This window comes from Mytilus galloprovincialis, chromosome 1, assembly GCF_965363235.1.
Source record: "Mytilus galloprovincialis chromosome 1, xbMytGall1.hap1.1, whole genome shotgun sequence".
NCBI classification, from domain to species: Eukaryota; Metazoa; Mollusca; class Bivalvia; order Mytilida; family Mytilidae; genus Mytilus; species Mytilus galloprovincialis.
Window position 1 is genome coordinate 45,909,981 of NC_134838.1, and position 24,121 is coordinate 45,934,101.

The following is a 24,121-nucleotide window of genomic DNA, read 5'->3' on the forward strand; positions in this document are numbered from 1 at the left end:
AGAGTCAGAGAAAAGGACACCAATTCTGGGCTAGTCATTTACAAAGAAGCGGAAAGAAAAGAGTTCCTGTCAACCAGAGATTCAGTGGTAGATCCGATAGTGGCAGATGACAGAGAACCCATGGAGCAAGAACGCAGGACATGTGTGAATATATAGGAAATTGTATAAGTGCAAGTTATAAGGGTAATCAGACGGACAAGGTCGATGTCCAAATGTTGCCTGAACTGTTGCAACATGTTACAGAAGAAAATGTAAATGTTACAGTAGAAAATGTAAAGGTAACAGAAGAAAATGAAAATTTTACAGGAGAAAATGAAAATTTTACAGGAGAAAATTTAAATGTTACAGATGAAAATGTAAATGTTACAAAAGAAAACGTATATTTAACAGAAGAAAATGTAAATATTACAAAAGAAAATGTATACGTTACAGAAGAAAATATAAATGTTACAGTAGAAAATGTAAATCTTACAGAAGAAAATGTAACTGTTACAGTAGAAAATGTAAATCTTACGAAAAGAATGTAAATGTTACGGAAGGAATTGTTCATGTTCCAGTAACAGACAAAAATGAAAATGTTCCAGTTATAGAAGAAGACGGAAACATGTTCTGTCAGGAGGAAAAAGTGAGTCAAATAAAATATAGTTTCCGTAAAACAGATTTAAAACAAACTAATAAAGAACTTAGGAATGAAAAGCAGGTAACTCAAGAAACACAAAAAGGTTGGAGGAAAAGGAAGAAAAGGGTAGTAGAGGACACAGGAAGAGAAAGAACACAAGATACACAGACAGACCAAAAGAGACGAACCAATAATACAGTGAAGCTGTTAGAAAAGGAAGACGTTGAAAATTTTAAAAACATTTTATTATATTGAAAAGACACTAATTCAGAAAGTTGTTGACATGATTTATATGTATTTTTTTTTTATGCCGTTGGTACAATTCTACCATTATACGTGTCATAAATCTTGATATAAGGTTATTCGTGATTAAGACAAGAACAAATTTTCTTACATTTAATATTCTATTGAGACAGCAGGTGCTTGTTTAAATTTTGTTTGATTGTATATAATGATTTAATATTTCGTAGTTATTTAAATTTCGAGACGAAATTCTATTTTGACGAAGGGCAGTGTTGTGAACGTTAAATATCACGGCAGCACCTTTTTGTAAACGTTTCGTCGTTCACTGCAAATTTGACAGTTGCCGAATCAATGTTTCGAAATTCCGCCAACATGTGGCGTTCGAATAAAATCTTTGTTTTCTAGCTTGTTATGAATCTTACATATCTTTAGTTACTTGTATTTACATGCTTTATATTGTTAAATCGGTGTCGAGACGTACGAAATCGTGCTTGCTTTCTTTATAATTCAATATTTATGTACGTACTGACAGTGATTTACATGATAAACCTTGACCGGTAACGAACTTATGTTCTTACACGCAAGTATAAGGCGTGCTAACCCCTATAAAAACCGGACTTTTCTTATAGCAAAACGAATTTGAACCGATCTTGTGAGATTTCAAGAGGGTAATAACACATACTCGAAATCACATTCAACCGTTTTAAAATATTGTACTTTATTTACTTGTATTTATTATTATTGATAATAATAATTTCTGATACCTTAAATAGTTGTTTAGTCATTATTTAATATCTAGAAACCAAAAAGATATTGTTTTTTAATTAAAGATTGGCAGCAATCCTTACAGACCATAATAGATAAATGTCCAAATTAAAATTTTTAAGTTCTTAGACCACATTCATTCTGTGTCAGAAACCTATGATGTGTCAAATATTTAATCACAATCCAAATTCAGAGCTCTGTCAAGCTTGAAAGTTGTGTCCATACTTGACCCATTTGTTCAGGGTTCGACCTCTGCGGTCGTATCAAGCTGCGCCCTACGGATCATTGTATTTCCTGTATAACATTAATTATGAGATGACAGTATAAACCCTATAAAAGCCTTTTAACGTTTCATGATAAAGTTGGAACACACCTACTTAGAATTATATTTAATGATATATTAACCCAAAAGTGCATGTTCAATTTAAATGACGGAGTTTCCCTTACAAAAAAAAACGATGAAACTCGGTTCATGAGACGGATTGATTTGTCTAAAATTAAATAATTTGTTTTGGGCTATTACATGTATATCTTCAGGTGGTTGCTTAATCTTTATTATGTCACCCGACCGACAATGTCGGGTGACATATTGCTTTTCCTCTGTTTCTTTTTCTGTATTATTATTATTATACTTCCACCTAATTTTGTCCGCCCGCTTTCTCAGAGCCAAAAGTACCAATCCGAATGATGGTGCACTATAACAAGGAACCCTGACTCCCCAGAGTCTGTGCAAAATTTGAACTAAAAAATGGCTGCCATCACCATGGAAACGGAAAAAGGTTGAAAAAATAAAATTTTGGAGTTCCTTGAATTATTTGAGAATGCTTAAGCTTAAAATCTTTAGATTTTAATACAATGTAAGTGCCCACTATATACAGGTTTTGGATGATTTTGGCACATTTGGAACTGCTATGTTGCCATGGAAACTACACCAAAAATTTCAAAAATATGGAAAAGCTCCAATTTTTTTGAAACTTTAGCATAACGATGAGCAACTTTGGTAGATGTGGAATTTGGCGTTGGAATTTCCAAAATGTCTGCCGTTTCCATGGAAACAATGCAAAAAGGCCAAAATGCTCCAAAAACTTCCGGGTTTTGTGAATAACTTTGGTATGCTTGAACTTAAAATCATCAAATTTTTATGCAATATAGTTGTCCACTATATACAGGTTTTGAATGATTTTGATAATCATTGGAACTACTATGTTACCATGGATACAGGAGCAAAAAATTCAGAATGCTTCAAAATTGATGAAACTTGATATGATTAACTGTCAGTAGATATAGGAAGATGTGGTGTGAGTGCCAATGAGACAACTCTCCATACAAATAACAATTTAAAAAGTAAACCATTATAGGTTAAAGTACGGCCTTCAACACGGAGCCTTAGCTCACACCGAACAACAAGCTATAAAGGGCCCCAAAATTACTAGTGTAAAACCATTCAAACGGGAAAACCAACGGTCTAATCTATATAAACAAAACGAGAAACGAGAAACACGTATATATTACATAAACAAACGACAACTACTGTACATCAGATTCCTGACTTAGGACAGGTGCAAACATTTGCAGCGGGATTAAACGTTTTAATGGATCCAAACCTTCTCCCTTTTTCTGAAACAATAGCATAACATCACAACAAAGAAAAACATACGATAAAATATCAATTGGCAGACTTAACTCAATCAAAAAACGTATGATTAAACAATGAACGAATAAATTTGATCTGCGATATCTGAATACAAATGCACAGTTAATTAAATATTAGAGACAAACATTCATGACCAAAAAGCTAACAAACAAATTCAAAAAAAGTCTAGATATGACTTTTGAAGTTGGAATTTCCAAAATGGCCACGGTTGCCATGGAAACTGCAAAAATGTCAAAAATTCTCAAAATGGTTTTAACTTAATGAAATTTAATATTATTGGTAACTGACAAGTTAAGATGAGACTTTTGACTTTGAAATTTTCAAAATGGCTGTCGTTGTCATGGAAACGGTATAAATATGAAATACTTTAAAATGCTCTGAATATACTGAACATTTACAAAAAGATGAATAGCCATGCATATTTGTGCATTTACTGTTAAACAAGTTTGAAATGGCTGCCGCTTAGTGGCAATAGGGGGAAGGGTGACATCCGCTATTGCTTGCAATGGCAATTCAGTTCTGTTTTCATTTTCATTAATTATCGCAGTAATTAAATGCATCATCTGTCAAACACATATGCATTTCTAGAGATACATCACTCACATGTACCATTAAAATGTATCTATAAGCTTTTTAACTTTATCTCTTACAATAAGGATTTCCCCCTGACTGGTGTTTTGTTAAATTCCTCGTAAATTTATAAATCAACGCGTGAAAGTATTATCATCATTATCATCTTCATCAATAACATATGTGAAATCATTGAAAATATCATAATAAAATTGCATTTGAAAGTAGAAAATAGGCTATACGTACTTTGAACCCGACAATGAAATGCATTCAGTTCCTCTGTAAGTTCAACTCGAATAATCCTCCTTTCGGTAAACTTTTCTTTGCATTCATAGTCATTTAGAATCATATGAAGAAATTTTCCAATTTTCTGACTGCCGGGGTTTCTTTGCCACAAATCTTCTATGGCCTTTTCAGATGATGGATCAAGTATAAAAACTATTGATCCCTTGATTATCGATATTATATCAGAATTTAAAATGTCTCTAGTGGCCTTGACCAGCTCGCAATCATATTTTCTTCTCATCGCATCTTCTGCATCTTCCTCAAAGAGCATCACTCTTTGCATATAATCTTTCTTTCGCAAAGCCGGTATAGCTGTTGGTTATAAGATAACAATGTTAACCAAGAATAAAGAAAAAACAACATATGCAAATAAAAACAGTTGCTGCTTATTAAGTAATTTAACCATTTTTTTTCTCATGTACAATAAAAAAAGCTCTACATTCTTCTTATCAGAAGCAGGGAGAAGGAGTTAAAAACAGATGGGTAAAATTCGTAATTCTGATAACAAAACTTTACAAAAACATATCCTAACAGACAACTGATATTATATCAGTAAGAAAGACATATATAGACATGCAAACAAACGAAAAGAAGAAAAATCTTTTATGCATGCAAAATATAAATCAGTTTCAAAGTAAAACAAACGTATAAAAGAACACAGGGGTCAATATCCCTAACGCGCTTCTAATTGAGGAGCTCAACAGTTATGCGTAAACAAAAAATTTCTATGTAATGATATTTGATATGTTTTTATTTTTAACAAATGACTGAGCTAAACCATTTGTATTGATTTGGAAAGAAGAGGACCATAGAATAAATGTTTTAAAACTATGGAGCTATTAAATGTGTTCAAAGTGTATTAAATTTGTAAATAAATTATTTTGTGAAAAAGGGGATTTAATTTACCACGACGAGCCGCATCACGAAAGGGTTTTCGGGATATGCTAATTTACGGGAAAATAAATATCCCTTAGTACACCGAAAATTTAACCACATATGTGAAAATGTCTCAGCTTTGAAACGAGCCATCATAAATATCCAAGTTAGCGATATGGACTGAGCTACAGAAGAAACGTTACCATTACCGCCTATCAGAAATCAATAACGCCACTTGACCTATATAGCTTCATACAAATAAGGAAGATAAGTTAAGTATACAAAACTTAAGTAAGAGTGCAGATTTAAAGAGATCCAACATCTTGGAAAGAAGCAAGTTTTATTAGTACAATATTTTTTTTTCAAAGTTAATCATATGATTAGTTGGGTTTAAGTTCAATGTTTCATTGCATTTTATTGTTCTTTTATAATGGAAAATCTTATTATTTGTATATAAGTGTCGCATAATTCAAAGACTGAAAAATAATAGTATATTTAATACCTTTGTTAGAATTATTTAAATTACTTATAAAAATACGAGACTTTTTATCTTTTGCTTCAATAGCAATATTTACATCGAAGGCTTTGTATTCGTTCATTATCAATTGTTTTAGAAGCATTGAAGGAAATCTTAATTCACACTAGAACACATCCGCGAAATCGCGGGCAATTAGTTCGTGGTTGAATACATGTAAACTGTTGTAGGATGAATTTTTGTAAATGTTTTATTACGGCTGAAGAATTTCATAAAAGTTATCAAAATTTATATGTACTTTGGGGCTGGCCAATTTTATTTAGCCCTTTATCCAAATTCCGTTATTTTTTTTTTCTGTTGATTTCATTTATTTTCGCGTTTTTCTGTAATGCTACTTTCGAACAAGACAATTTTATAGCCCTTCACCTTTTTCCAAAGTCCGATATTGTTTGGTTTTCGGTTAATTCAATTCCAAGTTTGCTATCCACGGCGGTCACTAATATATTATATGCACTTTATTTATAGTATACGTAATAATGATCATATTAGTTTAGTATACATACACATGTATACATAGTATACCGAAAAACGCGAAATAGTTGTCCTGTTCCCAAGTACTTATGAAAATTATGTGTACTCTAAAACTCTGTTAAATGACGGAAACAATATCCGGACGCCTTTATTTTTGTTTTTCTCAAAAAATAACCCAAACTAGAAAATCATAAGCAAGGATGACAAATGCTTCTATGCATGGTACCTATAGGATACAGAGGCATAATGATGAATTTTTCTTGGAAGGAAGAGAAGCGACACACAAAATGAGGTCTTCTCATTTAATAGTATATATAAGTATTGAATGCCTCTGTTTGTAAATTCATTCATTGTAAAAGCTTTGACCGAAGTACATTTTGTATGAAACGAAGTCGCGCTTCATTCTAAAAAAAAAATTCTCACGGTCAAATCTTCATAACTATATAAATGTAATACTTATTAATATATTTGTTTACTAGGACCATGAAAAAACGATTTCTATCAAGTTTTTATTTTAATTAACTGTGCATGTTATTGTTGAATCTCGAGGCATCATGATTGTAACCGTTCATTTTAAAATGAAGGTTAATTTCAGAATGACGTGAGATTCCTGTTAGCCTGTTATAATGAAACATACATGTAACGTAATTATTTTTAATCATTCCCTCACTATGTAAAACATGGACAATGATTCTACCCTGATGCTTCATGTACTGTTTTTTATTCACCCAACCTTACATCATGCTTTTTCCTGATGTTTTTCATCACCTTCCGGTTTTCCTTCATAAAAAGACAGGAACGAACATATTATTGGTTTTCATTGTTTTAAATCCCGAGAATTTTTTTTTAACATAATTTGATCCAAAATTCGAAATCAATAATGATTTTCTTAACTGCATTTTAATATGTATGAAAATTAATATTTTACATATTAGATGAATCAATAAACATTTTATACATAATAATTCATTCAAAATCTTTTGGGTTACTTTCATATGATACTGTACATGAAATAAATAAAAACATATGTTAAATAATTTTATGCGTCAGAAGCGCTTTTACGATTTACCTTCGTCAGGAACGCTCAAAGTCGAATATTTGAAAGCCGAGGATGCAAGAGAAGTTGAAGAGTAATTTAAAATAATTTTTAGGGTAAACTTTCAGTGTTTTACTTTGAAATCCTTTATGATTTTTGTACATCAAATTACTGTATTCGATCAAGGGAATCATATCTTCCTATAAGATGGGATTTTAAAGGTTAAACATTTCAAAACTGGAATGCAAGTAGGAGAAATTAGTTCACCCAACATGTTTCTGTGGTTTTCAATGTGATCTAGAAAAATTATCCTTATGAAATTTTGAAACAAATATGAAGAGGAGTCATCTGCTTTAGTAGGATATATATCACGGAAATGTAACAAAATGTGAAAATAGTGAATATAGTCGAATCTAGTGATAAAATGAAAAATAACAGTAAAATAATTACAAAAAAATCTAACGCAGGATTAAATTGAATATGGAAATGGGGAATGTGTCAAAGAGACAACAACCCGACCAAAGGGCAGAAAACAACAGAAGGTCTTTCCTGTGTCTACAACACAACGAAAAAGTCCAGCACCCGGGGTGGGTCAGCTGTCCCCTAACAATGAAGTTAGATAATCAGCCATCTATGTTCAATTAACAAACATTCTGTTGCCTTAAATACGCAAATTAATGATCTTAAAAATATACCAATACAGAACGACATGTTTTTGAAATTATAGCTAAATTTTTGTTGGCAAATATTTATTCATTATTGCAAAAAATAAAATTTAGATATCTGCCATTTTCTTCAACACCCAGTTTATCCTATCACTTATCAATGTTATATAATCTTGCGCAATTTGATTAAAATTGAGTTATAATTAGTCTACCGTCAAACTGGTTATGCTTTTCATACATGTATATTGATTAAATCAAAACGTGCCTGATATCCATATGATGAAGACATAATCTTTCAATCAGTTTAATTGAGGTCTGGAGCTGGCATGTCAGTTAACTGCTAGTAGTCTGTTGTCATTTGTGTGTTATTGTTATTTGTGTGTTATTGTCATTTTATTAATTTCCTTTTGTTACATCTCTGGCATCGGACTCGGACTTCTCTTGAGCTGAATTTTATTATGCGTATTGTTATGCGTTTACTTTTCAACATTGGCTAGAGGTATAGGGGGAGGGTTGAGATCTCATAAACATGTTTAACCCCGCCGCAATTTTGCGCCTGTCCCAAGTCAGGAGCCTCTGGCCTTTGTTAGTCTTGTATGATTTTTAATTTTAGTTTCTTGTGTATAATTTCGGAGTTTAGTATGACGTCCATTATCACTGTACTAGTATACATATTTTTAAGGGGCCAGCTGAAGGACACCTACGGGTGCGGGAGTTTCTCGCTACATTGAAGACCCATTGATGGCCTTCGGCTGTTGTCTGTTCTATGGTCGGGTTGTTGTCGCTTTGACACATTCCCCATTTCCTTACTCAATTTTATGAATGTGTACAGAAACTCAAATGACATATAAACTGGATGAGTCCATATTATGTTTTATCAATGATGCTAAAGGTATGAAAATTAAGAGATGCCACTTCTTATATTTTCACAAAATGTTCCACATACACAGTAGATAAAGTATTTTTTAATTGCCTATTGCGATTAAAAGAGAAAGTTTACAAATGAGACCTTTTATTCCATTAAACAAGTCATTTTTCGAAGAGAAATGCAGAAATACATTTTATGCACGACTACACCTGGTAAAATCATTGTTTATCTTAACAAACAAAAAACATTTTTCAGTCTCATTGGAATTTTGTAATCGCAATTAATCCAAAACTAAAGTAGCCTATGAATAAAATCAAAATATGTCCGATATGCATATTTTTGGACATTTTGTCTACCTCACATAATCTTGTTAGGCACTATAACTCTGAACGGAATATGAAATTATGTCCAAATTGATAGATTTACTTGGTACGAACGCTTCTGAAAATATTCAAAAAACGATTTCATCGTTGAACTGACGTGTACTAAAATGTAGATAACAGTACTGGATTGAACGGTATTTTTTTTTTAATTATTAATTACTTCAACCAGTACTGACTGATACTCAATCGATCGTGAGTAAGTAAGTGTTGTGATCATGTACAGAACTGATCAGCTGAAAAAGATCTTGACATTCTTCTTTGAGGTTAGTTCAGTCATTTAAGAGTTGTTCAGTTTGAAATGTCTGTTTCAGCAGTAAAACAAATTACTAGAGTTTATTTAACAAATGGAGGTGTTTCTTCGTAAAAACTATAGTGAATTTTGCTTTTGGTATTTTGATATTAGTGCTTGTTGAATAATTTGTTTAACATGTGTGATAAAGTTAATGTGTTGAACTCTTTCTTTATTCCAAAGTAGCCTTATGGATATTATCCTTAAAAATACATACCGCTTGGTGAGTTTGGAGGTGTTCGCCTTTTCAACCTGTCGATAACATGACGCTGTCCAGTCTTTTCTAGACAATCTAAAAAAATCTCCAACCAAGGTTCAGTAGTCCTTTTAAGCAATATTTCTAAAAGTGCGGCTACTCCTCGCCTTCTTCTTTCTTCGGAATTAACCTTGTTCAATTCTTCTTCTGTTATAACATCATTTTGCATCAAATGTAAGAGTACTTGTGGAAGATCCTCTATTTCACTACATAGCATTTCATAATTATGAACTTTTTTCAAAAGCGAAACACTTACATGACTGAATTTGAGTCGTCTATTCGAAATAATTTGGCAATGGTCTGCAAGAAGATAGAAAAAAACCAATCTATTATATCATAATTTTCAATCGAAGATGGCAGATCAAGTGTTGTGCCAAATTTACTAAGTTATCTCATCTGTGGTATTCCAATCACGTAGAGTACGTACAATATAAGTGAATAGAGCCATAACATTCTTTTATATATATTTGCTATGCGTTCCATAGTTAACTTTCCATTAACAGCTTAAATGATTTGGTTATTTGAAGAAAGTTCACGGACACTTGTTGTATAGTAACACTTAGCCATTTAAGGCCGTGTTCACACCAAACTCCATGTACAGTAAACATGTTTACAATTAGTTTAATGTACTGGCCATTGGTTTCACATTGAATTTGTTCACATCTATACACCTTGTTTAGTTACCTGTACATAAGATTTGTTCACACTTATAAACTCTATGTCATTTAAATGTTCATTACGTAGAACCGAATGCAAAGTTTTCGGACATATTTTCTAGTAGTAAGGGAACGATCATTTGACTTCAAATCGGGGGAGGAAGGGGGGGGGAGGGGGGGGGCGGTATTTCGATAAAAAAAAATCTGGTCCTACAGATGATTAAAAAAAAATCTGAATAAAGAGTTTCTCCATACAATATAGTGTTAAATGTTGAAAAAAAAAATTGATCACCATCATCGAAAAAAACCCCAACTGAATATTACGTTTGCGCGGGAAAATTTCTGACTTTCTGACTCAGATAAATAAACAAAATACCCCCCTTTTTAAAGTTAAGTGGTTGCTTTTTTATGAAAGACATTTTGATGATTTGCAGTAGTTTAATGATACTAAAGATGTCTCGATTAAGCTTGAGAAAACGTAGGCTGCAGCAGTGTGTTTATAGACGAAGAAGAAGGATTGATATTTTAGGGATCACTACATTTCTATCTTTTCTGTTTGTTTCAAATGGTATTTCTTCTCCAAGGAGTATTTGGCAAAGGGAGGGGATAACGTTTTTTTTGTTTAGTTTTAAGTGTTATTTTACGGATCCGAGATACTAGACAAACAATACATTTACCTCACACTTTTTAAGTAACGCATTTATAAGTGAATCGTTATTTGAGTTTAGTTTAAACATATTTATTTATAGTGGAATTGGGAAACAAGTTTTGCAACTTATATTAATCCCTTTCCACTTTGCGGATGCGAGTGCTGCCTTGTAGCGGCATTAGCCTGCTCTTTTTCGAAATCTACAAGGGTGTCTTTAACGTGCAAGAGATATGCTCTCTCTTAACACGGGTCGGCCATTTATCGTCCCCTTCCGACGGACTATCATCGTTTCCTCGAGACCATACTCGCAAAGAGCCGAAAATTCAGTTCCTGAAATTTTCATCCCAGACGAGAATCGAACCAGGAACCTTTATGTTAGTAGTCCGATGCACTACACCATGGCTCTCTTATTTAAGTGAAGACCAGTGGCAAATATTTCTGTGTAAGTCAATTCGATTCGGCAAAAAACCTTAATTTTGAAATGAATTATGTGTCCGGCATGATGCTGCTTTGAGTCTTGATAAGGGCTTAATAAAGCTACTGTTAACATTAAGTTTGTTTAAAAAAAAATATCTATCAAGTTTAGACAAATATTTTTGTAAAGAACTTTTATTAATAACTGTTATAAATATCAATTTTATTCAAAAATCGTTTCTTCTTTAAATATGCACGGTGTAACTAATGTTTTAAATGCCTAGTTTTGTGTACACTTAATCTACACAAGGCCTACATCGAGTATCGACTGCATGTAGACAAAACATGATCTACACTACATGTAAACATTGAGTTTTATCAATGGGAACGTAATTTTGTTTAGTTTACGTGTGAGTTACACTTACACAACACCGAGTTTAGGTCAATGTGAACACGGCCTAAGTTGTCTCATTGGCATTAATACCACATATTCATATATCTATATAACACATTTTCAACTTTTTTTTGATATATGCGTTTCATACGACAAGAAATACGTTTATTTTAATACAAGTCGTTTGGAACGATAATTTTAAATGCACGTAAAAAAAAGCGTTAGATGGCACGTTCTACAAGTCCGTAAATAAGGAAAAAGTAAAAACACAAAAATACTGAACTCCGAGGAAAATTCAAAAAGGAAAATCAAAAATCAAAAGGCAACATTTTGAATTTCAAATGTTTTAGTATTTGATTTCTCATAAAATAAACAAAGAGTAACAGTCTGTGCCTCAGATCACAATCTTCTTTTTGTCAACATTTCATCAATCAAGCATATTAACCAAAAGGTTTGCGAAACTGTTACAATATATTTGACAACTGAAAAATGTGACGATTACAAACATAAATATAGACGTATTAATACTTTTACCTTTTGGTTTATGGCATTTTTAAGCAAAAATATTTACTAAAATTGAATTTAATGGAGATAAGTGTATTGCGTTAAACTTGACTTTCGAAAATCTTGATTTTACTGTCGCAGATATCTGTTATTTTAGCTGCAATACACGTTGCTAGGTAAATTCAGTTTGCGACGACAGAAAAAACCTACGTTTTACACAAGCCAAGCTTTGAATAAAATAAAAACATACATATTTCTCCTAAATACCCCAAAATTGTTACTAAATGAAAACAGCCCTTCAACCCAGGGCCTGGTTATCCCGGTATCGTCCTTTTAGTAAACGTTACATGTAAAATTACTGAGTAATAATAAACTTTTGAACAGCTAGTAGTTTTCAACATGCACCCAGCTTATAGCTAGAAATTAACGTATACTATTTTCATTTTAATAAACTTCTAACTGTGTTTCAATTCGAAACAACTAATGGAACAAGTTACCCAAATAAACGAACTTTGAAGGGATGTTATTGTAAAATTCATTTGCTTGAGTGAATCCTTTGTGAATGAATATAAAATGTACTTTTTTCGAAAGTTTACAAGAATGATTGTATACAATCGTCACATTTACAAATTTGTAGGCCTGTGATAGATTTCAATTTAGTATTTTTTTCTAGAATGTGTCTCCTTTTGTAACATTTGTTCATGATTTTATATGTGGTGCACTCTCGACTTTATAAACTTTTGTTAAAAGGTAAAGAAAATGGTATAAAGAGAAAAAATAAATGCCAAATTATGGAGAGAAAAAAACAAGGTTTTAACGAAATTCGCCTTCATTTATGACGTCAAAAATACATCATTATTTTAAACTGAAACAATTGGCATTTGAACTTCTACACATTTTCATAAAAAAATCACACCTAAATGCCGTAATGCCACAATTTTGACCTTTGACAAGAGACCGTCAAAGAAGAGTAAGCTGAGTTATATAATTTCACTATAAGCACTTTAACAGCAATTATTACGAACCTTTAGAATTATATGAGATCACTTGCTTCGACCTTGATTTTCAGATTTAATAGTCTTTTTCTATACTTTTCAAATTATCGTTGTTTTGTGTTGTTGTTTTTTTTTTATCTTGAGAGGTGTTTTTTTTTTACATGTCAATCGATTCCAAATCAAACATGCATAACTCTAATATTCAGTGTAATATGGATTACTATACTTTGTTATTTGAAATACTTTACTTACTCTCAGGTAAACCTCTGTATAGATCGGTTTCCGCCATCTACAAAAAAAGTGTTTTTGAAGTTCATCTTTTGTGTAACAACTACCTGGTTTGTGTAAATATTTCTTCATAGTTCAACTTGAGTCCAAAAAGTAAACAAGAAACAAACCAAAAAAAAAAAAACACATTAGAAATGCATGAACTTTTTTCTAGCCCACACTCCATCGGTAGTAAACAAAGAACTTTACTAAGCTGCATTACGAACTTGTTAATGATAACCACAAAATTTATATCTGCTGATCAATGGGAAACAGGTAGAATAACCATGAGATAACTGTATTGAATTTAAGTTTGGTCTCCTTAAAACGTAGATTTCACCAGCCCAGTAGTCAACACTTCGGTGCTGACATGAATATCAATAATGTGGTCATTTTTATAAATTTCCTGTATACAAAACTTTGAACTTTTTGAAAAACTAAGGATTTTCTTATCCCTGGCATAGATTACCTTAGCCGTATTTGGCACAACTCTTTGGACTTTTGGATCCTCAATGCTCTTCAACTTTGTACTTGTTTAGGTTTATAAATATTTTTGATTTGAACGTCACTGATGAGTATTATGTAGACGAAACGCGCGTCTGGCGTACTAAATTATAACCCTGGTACCTTTGATAACTATTTACTGTCTCATATTGATTTTACCTAGCGACGTAAAGCGATGCAAGGGAAACACATATTTGTGACAGTTAACCTAAGTTTTACGAAGGCAACTTTAGAATTTAAGAATTATTCCAGTTGGAATCTAGCAGTCCTATCAATTTGAGATGTATAGATATGAACACTCTGTCTCAAAAACTTATCTTTTGTCCTATTCGACACTTTCGAAATTTACCTGTTCAAATCGTACAGTGCTATTCATTTAAGATGTATATCCAAAAAGTCTCTGCCATAATAACTTTCAAATTCGTCCACTATGAATTTTTATGAATTATACCACCTCAAATCACACATTACTATTCTTTTGGATATTTGCAGTCTATGTTCTAAACAATGAATTGCGGCAATTTTGATATTTCAGAATTATAAAAAACGTAAATCTTTTAATTTTTAATTTTTATAAAGATTGTTTTAGTTAAATCAAAATAGATTGATATAGGGTTCATTTCATATCATCATTATTCATTATAGTTAAGGATCTTTGAAATATGCTTTGACGCTTATGTAATGTTTTCTCTTTTTGAATTGGTGTTGTTTTGTTTACTTTCAAGATGTGCCACGATGTCTTAGTAGAATGAGTTCGCAAAAACGTGAAATCACAAAAATACTGAACTTCGAGAAAAATTTTAAACGGGAAGTCCCTTATCAAATGGCAAAATCAAAAACTAAATACAACCAAACGAATGGATAACAACTGTCATATTCCTGAGTTGGTACATGCATTTTCTTATGTTTGAGGAACACGGAAGAACAACAAACGTGCTTGCTCAATTTACAGATTTAACATTGTATGGCTGTTATTCAGACGAAATTATATATAATATATATATGGCATATATTTGGTCATAAAATGGCGAAAGGAGGACATGATTGTAGCAACGGAAAAAGGAAGATATCTATTTAAATTAACTACTTAAATATTCAGTAACGTTTCATCGTTATAATGGCGACTGTGTCCACACATTTAAAAAAAAAATTACCATAAAGAGTCCATGGTATAGATTATAGAATTAATTATTTCTATGTATCAGTAAAGGTATGAAACTTTGTGTGATATATGTTTGGGGTATATTTATATCAATTATGTTTGAATTAATGTTATTAATATGGTTCAAAATCTTGTCAGTTATTAAGTAAAAGTAAAATAACGTCAAAATTTATGTGACAGGTAGGTCTAAGGTGTTGGCTAGGGATTTTGTTAATATCAAATAAAACAAAATTTGATTTCAAAAGTGATTGAGGTCGAAAGACTAAAAGAGGAAAGATAACTAAAATAATTCATTAAAACTGATCTTCTTATTATCATATCTATTAAAATATCAATTTGTTTTTTATACAAAAACTCAAGACGAAGAATGTTACATTTCCTATCATGATTTTCTTGATAGAGGGTTGCTGCTCACAAGGAAGCTATTAAACCAAGAGTTCCAAATGGTGAAGTTGAAATCATCCCTTCGTAACTGGTACGGACGCCATCACGAGTTGGTTGACCGTTATGGAATAACCGTTTCACAAATGATATCGGATATGTTCCTTACGTCGTAACTACAATCCCCTTCCCTTTCATGAATGTGACCTACCGAATTAGACTATTTACCGGATTTGTTATCAAATAAGCAACACGACGGGTGCCACATGTGGAGCAGGATCTGCTTACCCTTCCGGAGCACCTTAGATCACCCCTAGTTTTTTGGTGGGGTTCGTGTTGTTTATTCTTTAGTTTTCTATGTTGTGTCATGTGTGCTGTTGTTTGTTGGTCTTTCTCATTTTTAACCATGGCGTTGTCAGTTTGTCTTAGATTTATGAGTTTGACTGTCCTTTTGGTATCTTTCGTCCCTCTTTTAAATGTACAACAACTTTATTGTATTACAATAAATATTTGAAAACAATCTAGAAATGCAGAGTTGGATGGTTGTGTACTTTCAGTTCAGAGCGGTATTGTAAGTAACTTGGAAATTTCATTCCTCAATAAAAGTATTTTAAGTTTTAGATTTTTTTATTTGAACCGCACAATAATACATTCTATTTGGTACATACGAATGAATACGTTCAGTACATTTGTAAGTATAACATTCACTCAATCATTTTATATAATTTAAGTTATTTTATATTTTCATAGGTAACGAAACTTTATGTCAATTATGACAGATAATAACTTTCAAATTACTTATCGTATACGTTACTTTACAATTTTCGTTAGACCCAACGCATACATGAGCATGAACATGAAAACTTAACAGCAGAACAAAGCGACCTTATATTTATATTGTTGCAGTCTATTTTTAGAAGTTGTTATTTTGACCATTTACCTAAAATATTATGCAGAAATTAAATGTATTTGTAAAATAACAAATACATTTGTATGTCAAGGGACATAACCTAATATCAATCTTCCCCTTTATCTTTCATCGGTAATATATAGTTTGCTTTAAACAAATTCTGTTTTATTTTTTGGTGAAATTATCAATGGAAAAGAAACAGTTTATTCCTTATTCTTCATATTTGATATACCAAAATTATAATAATTGACTGATACATTTATAGTTTACTAGTACATTTTTAACATGGTTAACACAGACCTTCATGAAAATGAAAGACAACTTTAGCTCAAAACATTAAACCAGTTGAAAACAACTGTCAAATTCCCGATGTGGTACAGGCATTTCGACTTTTTTAAATGTATATAGTGATATTTTCATTGGTAACCAATGAAGTTTATTTGAACACACAGTTTGACAACAGTGATTACAGTATGTTTTCGAGTTGCAATTTACTGTTATCAGAGGTTTTTGATAGTGTATGATAATCAATGCAGCTTTCACTTTCGTTTAACTTTACATACTACATAATGTTTATCTAAAAAGCACGATAACTGTAGCAGTAATTATCCCGAAATTGACATATCAAAAATGTTATCAGGTGACTATATCACAATTGATTTATGCTAAAAAAATCGATCTTAAGCTCTGACTTGGTATAGACAAAATATAATAGTCATTTCCTTGTCGACATTTCATATGAATATATGAACATCCTCATTTACAACTTCCCTGTTCAAATACGCAGAAAAAAAGGAATGACCTAGAATCAAAAGACTGTTTTTATAATTTTGAATCAAATTTGACAATAGTCCAGACATAATAAGACTAAATAGAAAAGGTTTATCCGATGAAGTTTTTGGTTTACTTGTTCTTGGATTCAGACTAAAACTCTATAACTTTTTGCAAAAATTAAACATAAAAAATTAATTGATTAACAATTATTGTGAAAACTGAACAATAAACAAAAAGGTTTGCCATATATGGGATATGTCCAGACAAGCAGACATAACATGACATTAAAATTAAAGAATGATTGACTACATGTTTCTAATTTTCAATACTCATAACATAAGGCAAACTGCTATACACTATCTGTTTAAAGATAAATTCACTTACCTTGAAGGTGAAGATTCAGTGAAAAACTCCAGAATGATTCAAATTAATAATACGCCATTTTTTGGAAATGATTATTTCCCCGACAGACATGACGTGTTTACTTAAAATAGCGAAAAACGTCACAAATGGAGATACGTAATTTCCTCTATTTTTAGCCGATAAAATATTTGAGTAATAACAATAGCACGCTAGAAATAGTATTGAGAATTTTCGAAACGAACTAATACATATATATATAGTAAATAAAGCAAATCCACCAGAAGGAAATTCATACTTATTCATAAGTTTTGTTTAGGGAAATGTACAAGTGCTAGGTCGATTCAACATGAGGCAACCATTCAGATCTACTCTTACATTGTAAAATTGTAGGCCGATTTACTATATATAATGTTTAATATGTTATAAATTTTGTTTTGTGTATAAACTTGTATTTCATTGTTTATATGCCTTCATACAAAAATGACGTATAAATGTGCATTTCATTAATTAATAAAAAACAATGCCCGTAGGCAATCCGTGAACACTGTATACTTTTCAGTTGTACAGAAAAGACATATACAAATGACTGTGTGCAAAAAATAGAATCCTATAATAAATAATGAGATAATTGATGCTCATTTGCACTTTAAATGAAAATATGTTTTACCGTAGAAGTGTATTTTATATAAACTACAAAAAGGTTTTTGTTGTCGTCTTAGTCAGATTTATTTTTCTGTAGTTACCTATCCACTTAAAATTGGAAGATTAATCTAGCAATAAAACCAGGTCTAACCAGGTTTAACCAGGTCTAACCCAACACTTTTTATCTAAAAAATACTTTTACCAAGTCAGAAATATGAAAATTATTTTCATACGTTCCGTTTGTTGATATAGTCGCGCATTTGATTTAATGAGGGTTATTGATTTTTGTTCTTACTTAATTTTCATGTACACTTAAAATACCTCCTGTGTTATATCTGCGTCTTTAGCAATATCTACGAGTAGATAAACCTCTCAAAAGAAAGCTGCTTTGAATCGGCTGATTTTAGATAAGATTGTAAGACAACAGTGCAATAGTAGGTGGAGTTGCCATATAGGTTAGACGGAAAATGGATCCCAGTCCCACTTTCGGAGAAAGCAAAAACAAAACTATTCCAACATTGTTAATTTGATTTGCAAAGTTCATTTACTGATTAGTTAAAAAAGTCAAGAACAGATGTAAATATGATTGCTGTAAACATCCCGTCAATTGTAAATAAACGCAGATGAATTCATTGATAATAAGTAAATAATAAGTTTCGTAGTACTGTTGTCGGCCTCATATCTTGACTTTCATCTAGAAATTGAGAATGAGGGTCGGTTGAAAACAAAACTTTACGACAAAAGAGACGATTTCAGCTTTCCAATTGTGAACTTTCCATTTCTTAGTAGCAATATTCCAGCAGCACCTGCATACAGGGTATATATCTCTCAATCGATACGATATTCCCGTGCTTGCATTTTCTATCATGATTTTCTTGATAGAGGGTTGCTACTCACAAGGAAGTTTTTAAACCAAAAGTTCCAAATTGTACAATACGCTGTGATATGTTTGTGTTTGAAAGATGTGCTTAACAACTTATGACGTATACTGTTATGCTACAATGATTCGAATTATGAGTTAGTATTTTATTTAAAATATAGTGTTTAAATTTATATATATTTTGTGTACTTCCGGAGTATAGCGATCAATTTGCACACGTACTCTATTTTCAATTAGTTCAATAGGGACGCACTTAAATTTCAAGTTCGGATTATTAACTAACATAACAATGAATCATAGTTAAAATCATGATTAGGTAAAACAAATATCCTTTTGGTTGAAAATTTATGTATAAAATTTTTTTATAACGTTAAAATAAGCAAAAATTTTGATTTTCTACGAAAACTAAAACAATCGGTTCTTCTCCTCCGTGCCTTGAACCGGAATCTTTTAACATAATAATAGTTATAACATTGTACTTGAATTTGAATATTTATTTTGTCAAAACCTGCAATCTATTAGTCATAGATAAAAAAAAATATCCAGACGATTTTGTTTAATTCAATCATAATTGACTATTTGGGATATAAATAAAAACGCTTTATAACGTAAGTTGCACACACAAGTTTTGCTTTCACTTTCTGAAAGGTATTTTTATCAGATATTTTTTTTTGTAATTTTTAGACTATGAAGGACAAAGAAGGACTTCAGAAATATTCCGAAACGGCATATTCAAGAAGTGGTGTTAATCAAATGAGGATACTAAAAAATTCAAAAGAGTAATGAGGGAATTTACAATCTCAATCATTAAAAAATTGTACAAACATTAAAACCTTTGATTTTCAACTCTTTATTCCACTTTTCCACATACTAAACTCAAAGCTCGACTGAAAGAACTCGTCAGCTTATGTTTCTTTAACAAAAAGGGCATCATTACAGAGTCTAGGAAAAATACACCGAAGAGGATATCACTGCCATGCTGGACTTTTTAATTGACAACATATTTGTTGAAATTGGAGGTTTGGTCTTCCAACAGAGTATTGGAATCCCAATGGGTACCAATTGCGCTCCTCTACTTGCAGATTTGTTTTTGTATTCCTATGAAGCAGAACTTATCCAAGGGCTTGTACAGAAAGGGGAAAAGAAATTAGACCAGTCTTTTAATTTCACCTTTCGGTATATTGATGATGTACTGTTTCTTAAATATAATAGATTCAGTGATCACTTACATTTATTGCGAACCCTATGATAGTTTTCCATAGATTCACCTGCAAGTTACCTATCTATTTAAACTTTTGCAAGTTCTATTGTCCCATCTAACAAATACAATAGCTACTGTTCTCTGTGAAGTTTATTCAACAGGACCTTTAAATATCTTCCAAGAGAAATCTATCACTCATTGATTAATTTACCTGAGCAAAAAATTGAACTGTCAATGTACAATGTACAAATAAGGAATTACAAAACTGCATGTGATGTTGTATTTATTCAATATCAATAACACATTTTCAATTTGTTTGATATAAACACTGATTTAAAAATTAAAATTTGCTTTTTTAGTGTGTTCTCAAATAAAAATTTGAAAATGACAATGTTTAAATTAAGATCTTCATAAATGCATTCTTTATAACAATTAACTGAACAACCACAAAAAACATGCATATTCTTTGGAACAGTAGTAAAAAAATATTCCGAAATAAACTTTTTATAATTGAATCAGTGTTTATAATGTACAGATTGAAAATATCTTATTGATATTGAATAAATACTGTATCATATGCAGTTTATACATGTATTTCAACCAACAACGAGGAAAAGAGTAGGTCCGGTTAGGCCCCTTTTTGGCCCAACAATATAACAGTTTTACAAAATTGTTAAAATGTAAACTTTTACTTATTTATTGGACAGTTGAATGCTTCTGCAACATAAATATGGCCTGTTTTTGACAATACAATGCACATATATCGGGTTGTAGCACCATAAAGTCATGCTAAATTACTGAAATCTTCAAAATTCTATCATTTTACTTAAATTTTAGACGGTTTCCGTGTGAAACGAAAGTGGCCGCATTCGTGTTCATCCTTAATATTGCAATGTAAGTTGTATTTTATGATAATACATAACATATATAAAGGTTGTGGATGAACACGGATGCGGCCACTTTCATTTTTGACAAAAACAATCTGAAAAGTGACGTTTTTTGGCATATTTGAGAGATTTTTCATATTTGAGCTTCAATCGGATCGTTTTTAATAACTTAATCAGTTAAAATCTTTCACATAAACTAATTGAATCAAGTGAAATAGACACTTAAGTGTTTAAAAAGTGGTCAAAATCTTTCTTCAGATGAATCTGAAATTTGAGGCCAAAATGAGTCCTTTTTTTGGTTAGGTAAATTAATCAATGAGTGATAGATTTCTCCAAGAAGAAATTCAAAGGTCCCAAATGAATAAACAACACAGAGAACAATAGCTATTGTATTGATTCAATGGGACAGGTAAACTTAAAAGTTTGAATACCTTGGTCAAGAGCAGACAACTCTGTGGTAAAATTCCATTTGGTTCGCAATAATATATCCAAGTGAACTTGAAATTAAAGATACTACCGACACAGATAAATCTGCCTCATATTTAGACCTTTGTCTCGAAATGACTACTGATGGTAGGTTGAATACCAAAATTTATGACAAACGCGATGATTTAATTTTCCTATAGTAAACTTTCCATTTCTATGTAGCAACATCCCAGCGGCACCAGCATGTGGAGTATATGTGTCTCAATTGATACGCTACTCTAGAGCTAGCTCAAAGTACATTGATTTTGTTGAACGAGGAATACTGCATTCTCAAAAGTTGCTAAGACAGGCCTATGAATCAATCAAATCAAGGTCATCACTCAAGACATTTTACTGTCGCCATCATGAGCTGATTCGCCATTATGACAAAATTTGTCAGAAATCATATCTGATATTCTTTCTCAGTCATAATAACCTCCCAACATTACCGAACTGAACAAAGAAATAACACGACGGGTGCCGTATACGGTGCAGGAAATGCTCACCCTTCCAGAGCACCTGATTTCACTCCCGGTTTTTAGTGGAGTTTGTGTTGTTTCTTATTCATTATTTAAAACTGTTGATGTAAATGTCCTTTGGTTTTTTTAGTCTTTGTTTACTCCTTGGTTTTGATTGTTATTGTCCTGATATTCGGGACCAAATATAGCTCTTTCCGAAATTATATCTGTGGTTGTTTTTAATTTTAATTTAATTTATTTAGTCTATGCGGATTGTAGTCTTAATAGTTATCAAAGGTACCAGGATTATAATTTTGTACGCCAGACGCGCGTTTCGTCTACATAAGACTCATCAGTGACGCTCATATCAAATATTAATAAAGCCAAACAAGTACAAAGTTGAAGAGCATTAAAAATGAAAATGTTTTTATTTTGACTCAGATAACAGGAAAGCTGTTTATGTTCACGCTAATTTGTAATACATAAAGTTCTTTAAAAGACGCATCCGAAATGTTTTAAAAACATTGTTGCATTTAATTTGGAGATTTACCTTTAATGTTAATCTATGCATGTAACCAATATTTGTTCTTTTGTAGAACCGGAGCAAGGGTATCAACAATGACTGGATCCTTTAATAAAGGACCACATACACTATTTGGTGAATATATTGATATATATATGTTACTAATATAAGTTGCAAATGGTTGTGAAATATCAAAGCTAAGCTATACTGCATGTAAACTGTCGGGATTAAGATATACTTTTGAAAATCTAGGATTCCTTTTCGTTAAACATCCAAGCAGAAATACTTTGAGACAGTAAATTAATCTACTGGTGAAATGGACTCCAATAATTTCAAAATCATGAAAGTTTTGTTCGACAACATAGAAATTTTACTGAAAAACTATCATTTTTAAATTTAACATTTGTTTCACGAAAACGATTATATAAAATTGAGGAAATGTCAAATCACCATACAAGGAAGTGTAGAGATTAAAGCATACGACAGTAGAACAGAAACAATCTTGTAATCTTAAAAAAATATAATAAAGCTATTTTTGGTAAAAGTAAAGACGCATTGGTTTTTTTCGCAGAATGGAACACTACATGTATATACACACTGCGGATAAGATTTTAGAAAAAGACGCATAAAATTTCCCCCTGATAGCAGAAAACCTCGGCGAGTTTAATTTCACCAATTAATTCTGTAGTCTTGATCTAAGGTACATTTTCCATTAGCTGCCATCAGCCCCAGAGGATATCGAAAAGACAAGATATAGAGTGGGACAGGTGGTCTCTACGAGTATTTTACTATGCCTGTAATTGTCCATTGCATCCACCATATTATCATTCAAAACGACTTTCAACTTTCACTCTGACATTTTTTACGTCTTTATTACAGACAATATGAGTATTTGGACAGAAAGCGTACGGTCTGGACCGTATGTGTATACTAATACGGTCACACCGTATAAGTATACTCACATTTTTTTAAGTATAAATAAAGGCAACAGTATAGTATACCGCTGTTCAAACTCATAAATCCATGGACAAAAAACAAAATCGGAGTAACAAACTAAAACTGACGGAAACGCATAAATATATATAAGAGGAGAACAATGACACAACACTACAATGTAACTAACACACACAGAAACGGACCAAGCATAAGTATCGATTACCATAATAAGAATTTTTTTTGCATTTGCATTTCCTGCCACCAAAAGAAAAACTTGAATGCTTTGCGGCAGTCGATGCAATGAAACTCTTCTGTTTCCAAATTTGCAGTTTCCATTTTGCGTGTCATGGGTTCCATATCACCCATATCATAACAAGAATATTATACGCCAAATTCTCAAACTTGCATTTTTACCAAATATATAGCATCATATAGACTTTTTTTAATAATTTCTATCCAGTATCTTTATCTTATCTTCCAAATTATGTTACTTCAGATAACTTCAATTTCGACAATAATAATAACAACATTTCATGTATGACTAGCATGCTAAATACAGGATATTAACAGCTTACAATAACGTGAGTTTTTTTTAGGTTGAATTATTAAGTTTTCACAATTGAACCTTTTATATCAATTCG

General features: G+C 31.6%; 1 protein-coding gene across 1 annotated transcript in view; it reads right to left on the reverse strand.

The window, feature by feature from the left end:
- Positions 1 to 17,607, reverse strand: part of LOC143075856 (uncharacterized) — a 44,038-nt gene extending 26,431 nt beyond the window's left edge. The window contains exons 1-4 of the mRNA XM_076251442.1: positions 17,510 to 17,607; positions 13,380 to 13,416; positions 9,477 to 9,815; positions 4,098 to 4,448 (exon numbers count right to left, since the gene is read on the reverse strand). Of these exons, the coding sequence (XP_076107557.1) occupies positions 4,098 to 4,448; positions 9,477 to 9,815; positions 13,380 to 13,416 (727 nt within the window). The 5' untranslated portion in view covers positions 17,510 to 17,607. The remainder of the gene's footprint in view (positions 1 to 4,097; positions 4,449 to 9,476; positions 9,816 to 13,379; positions 13,417 to 17,509) is intronic.
- Between the last annotated feature and the right edge of the window lie 6,514 nt (positions 17,608 to 24,121).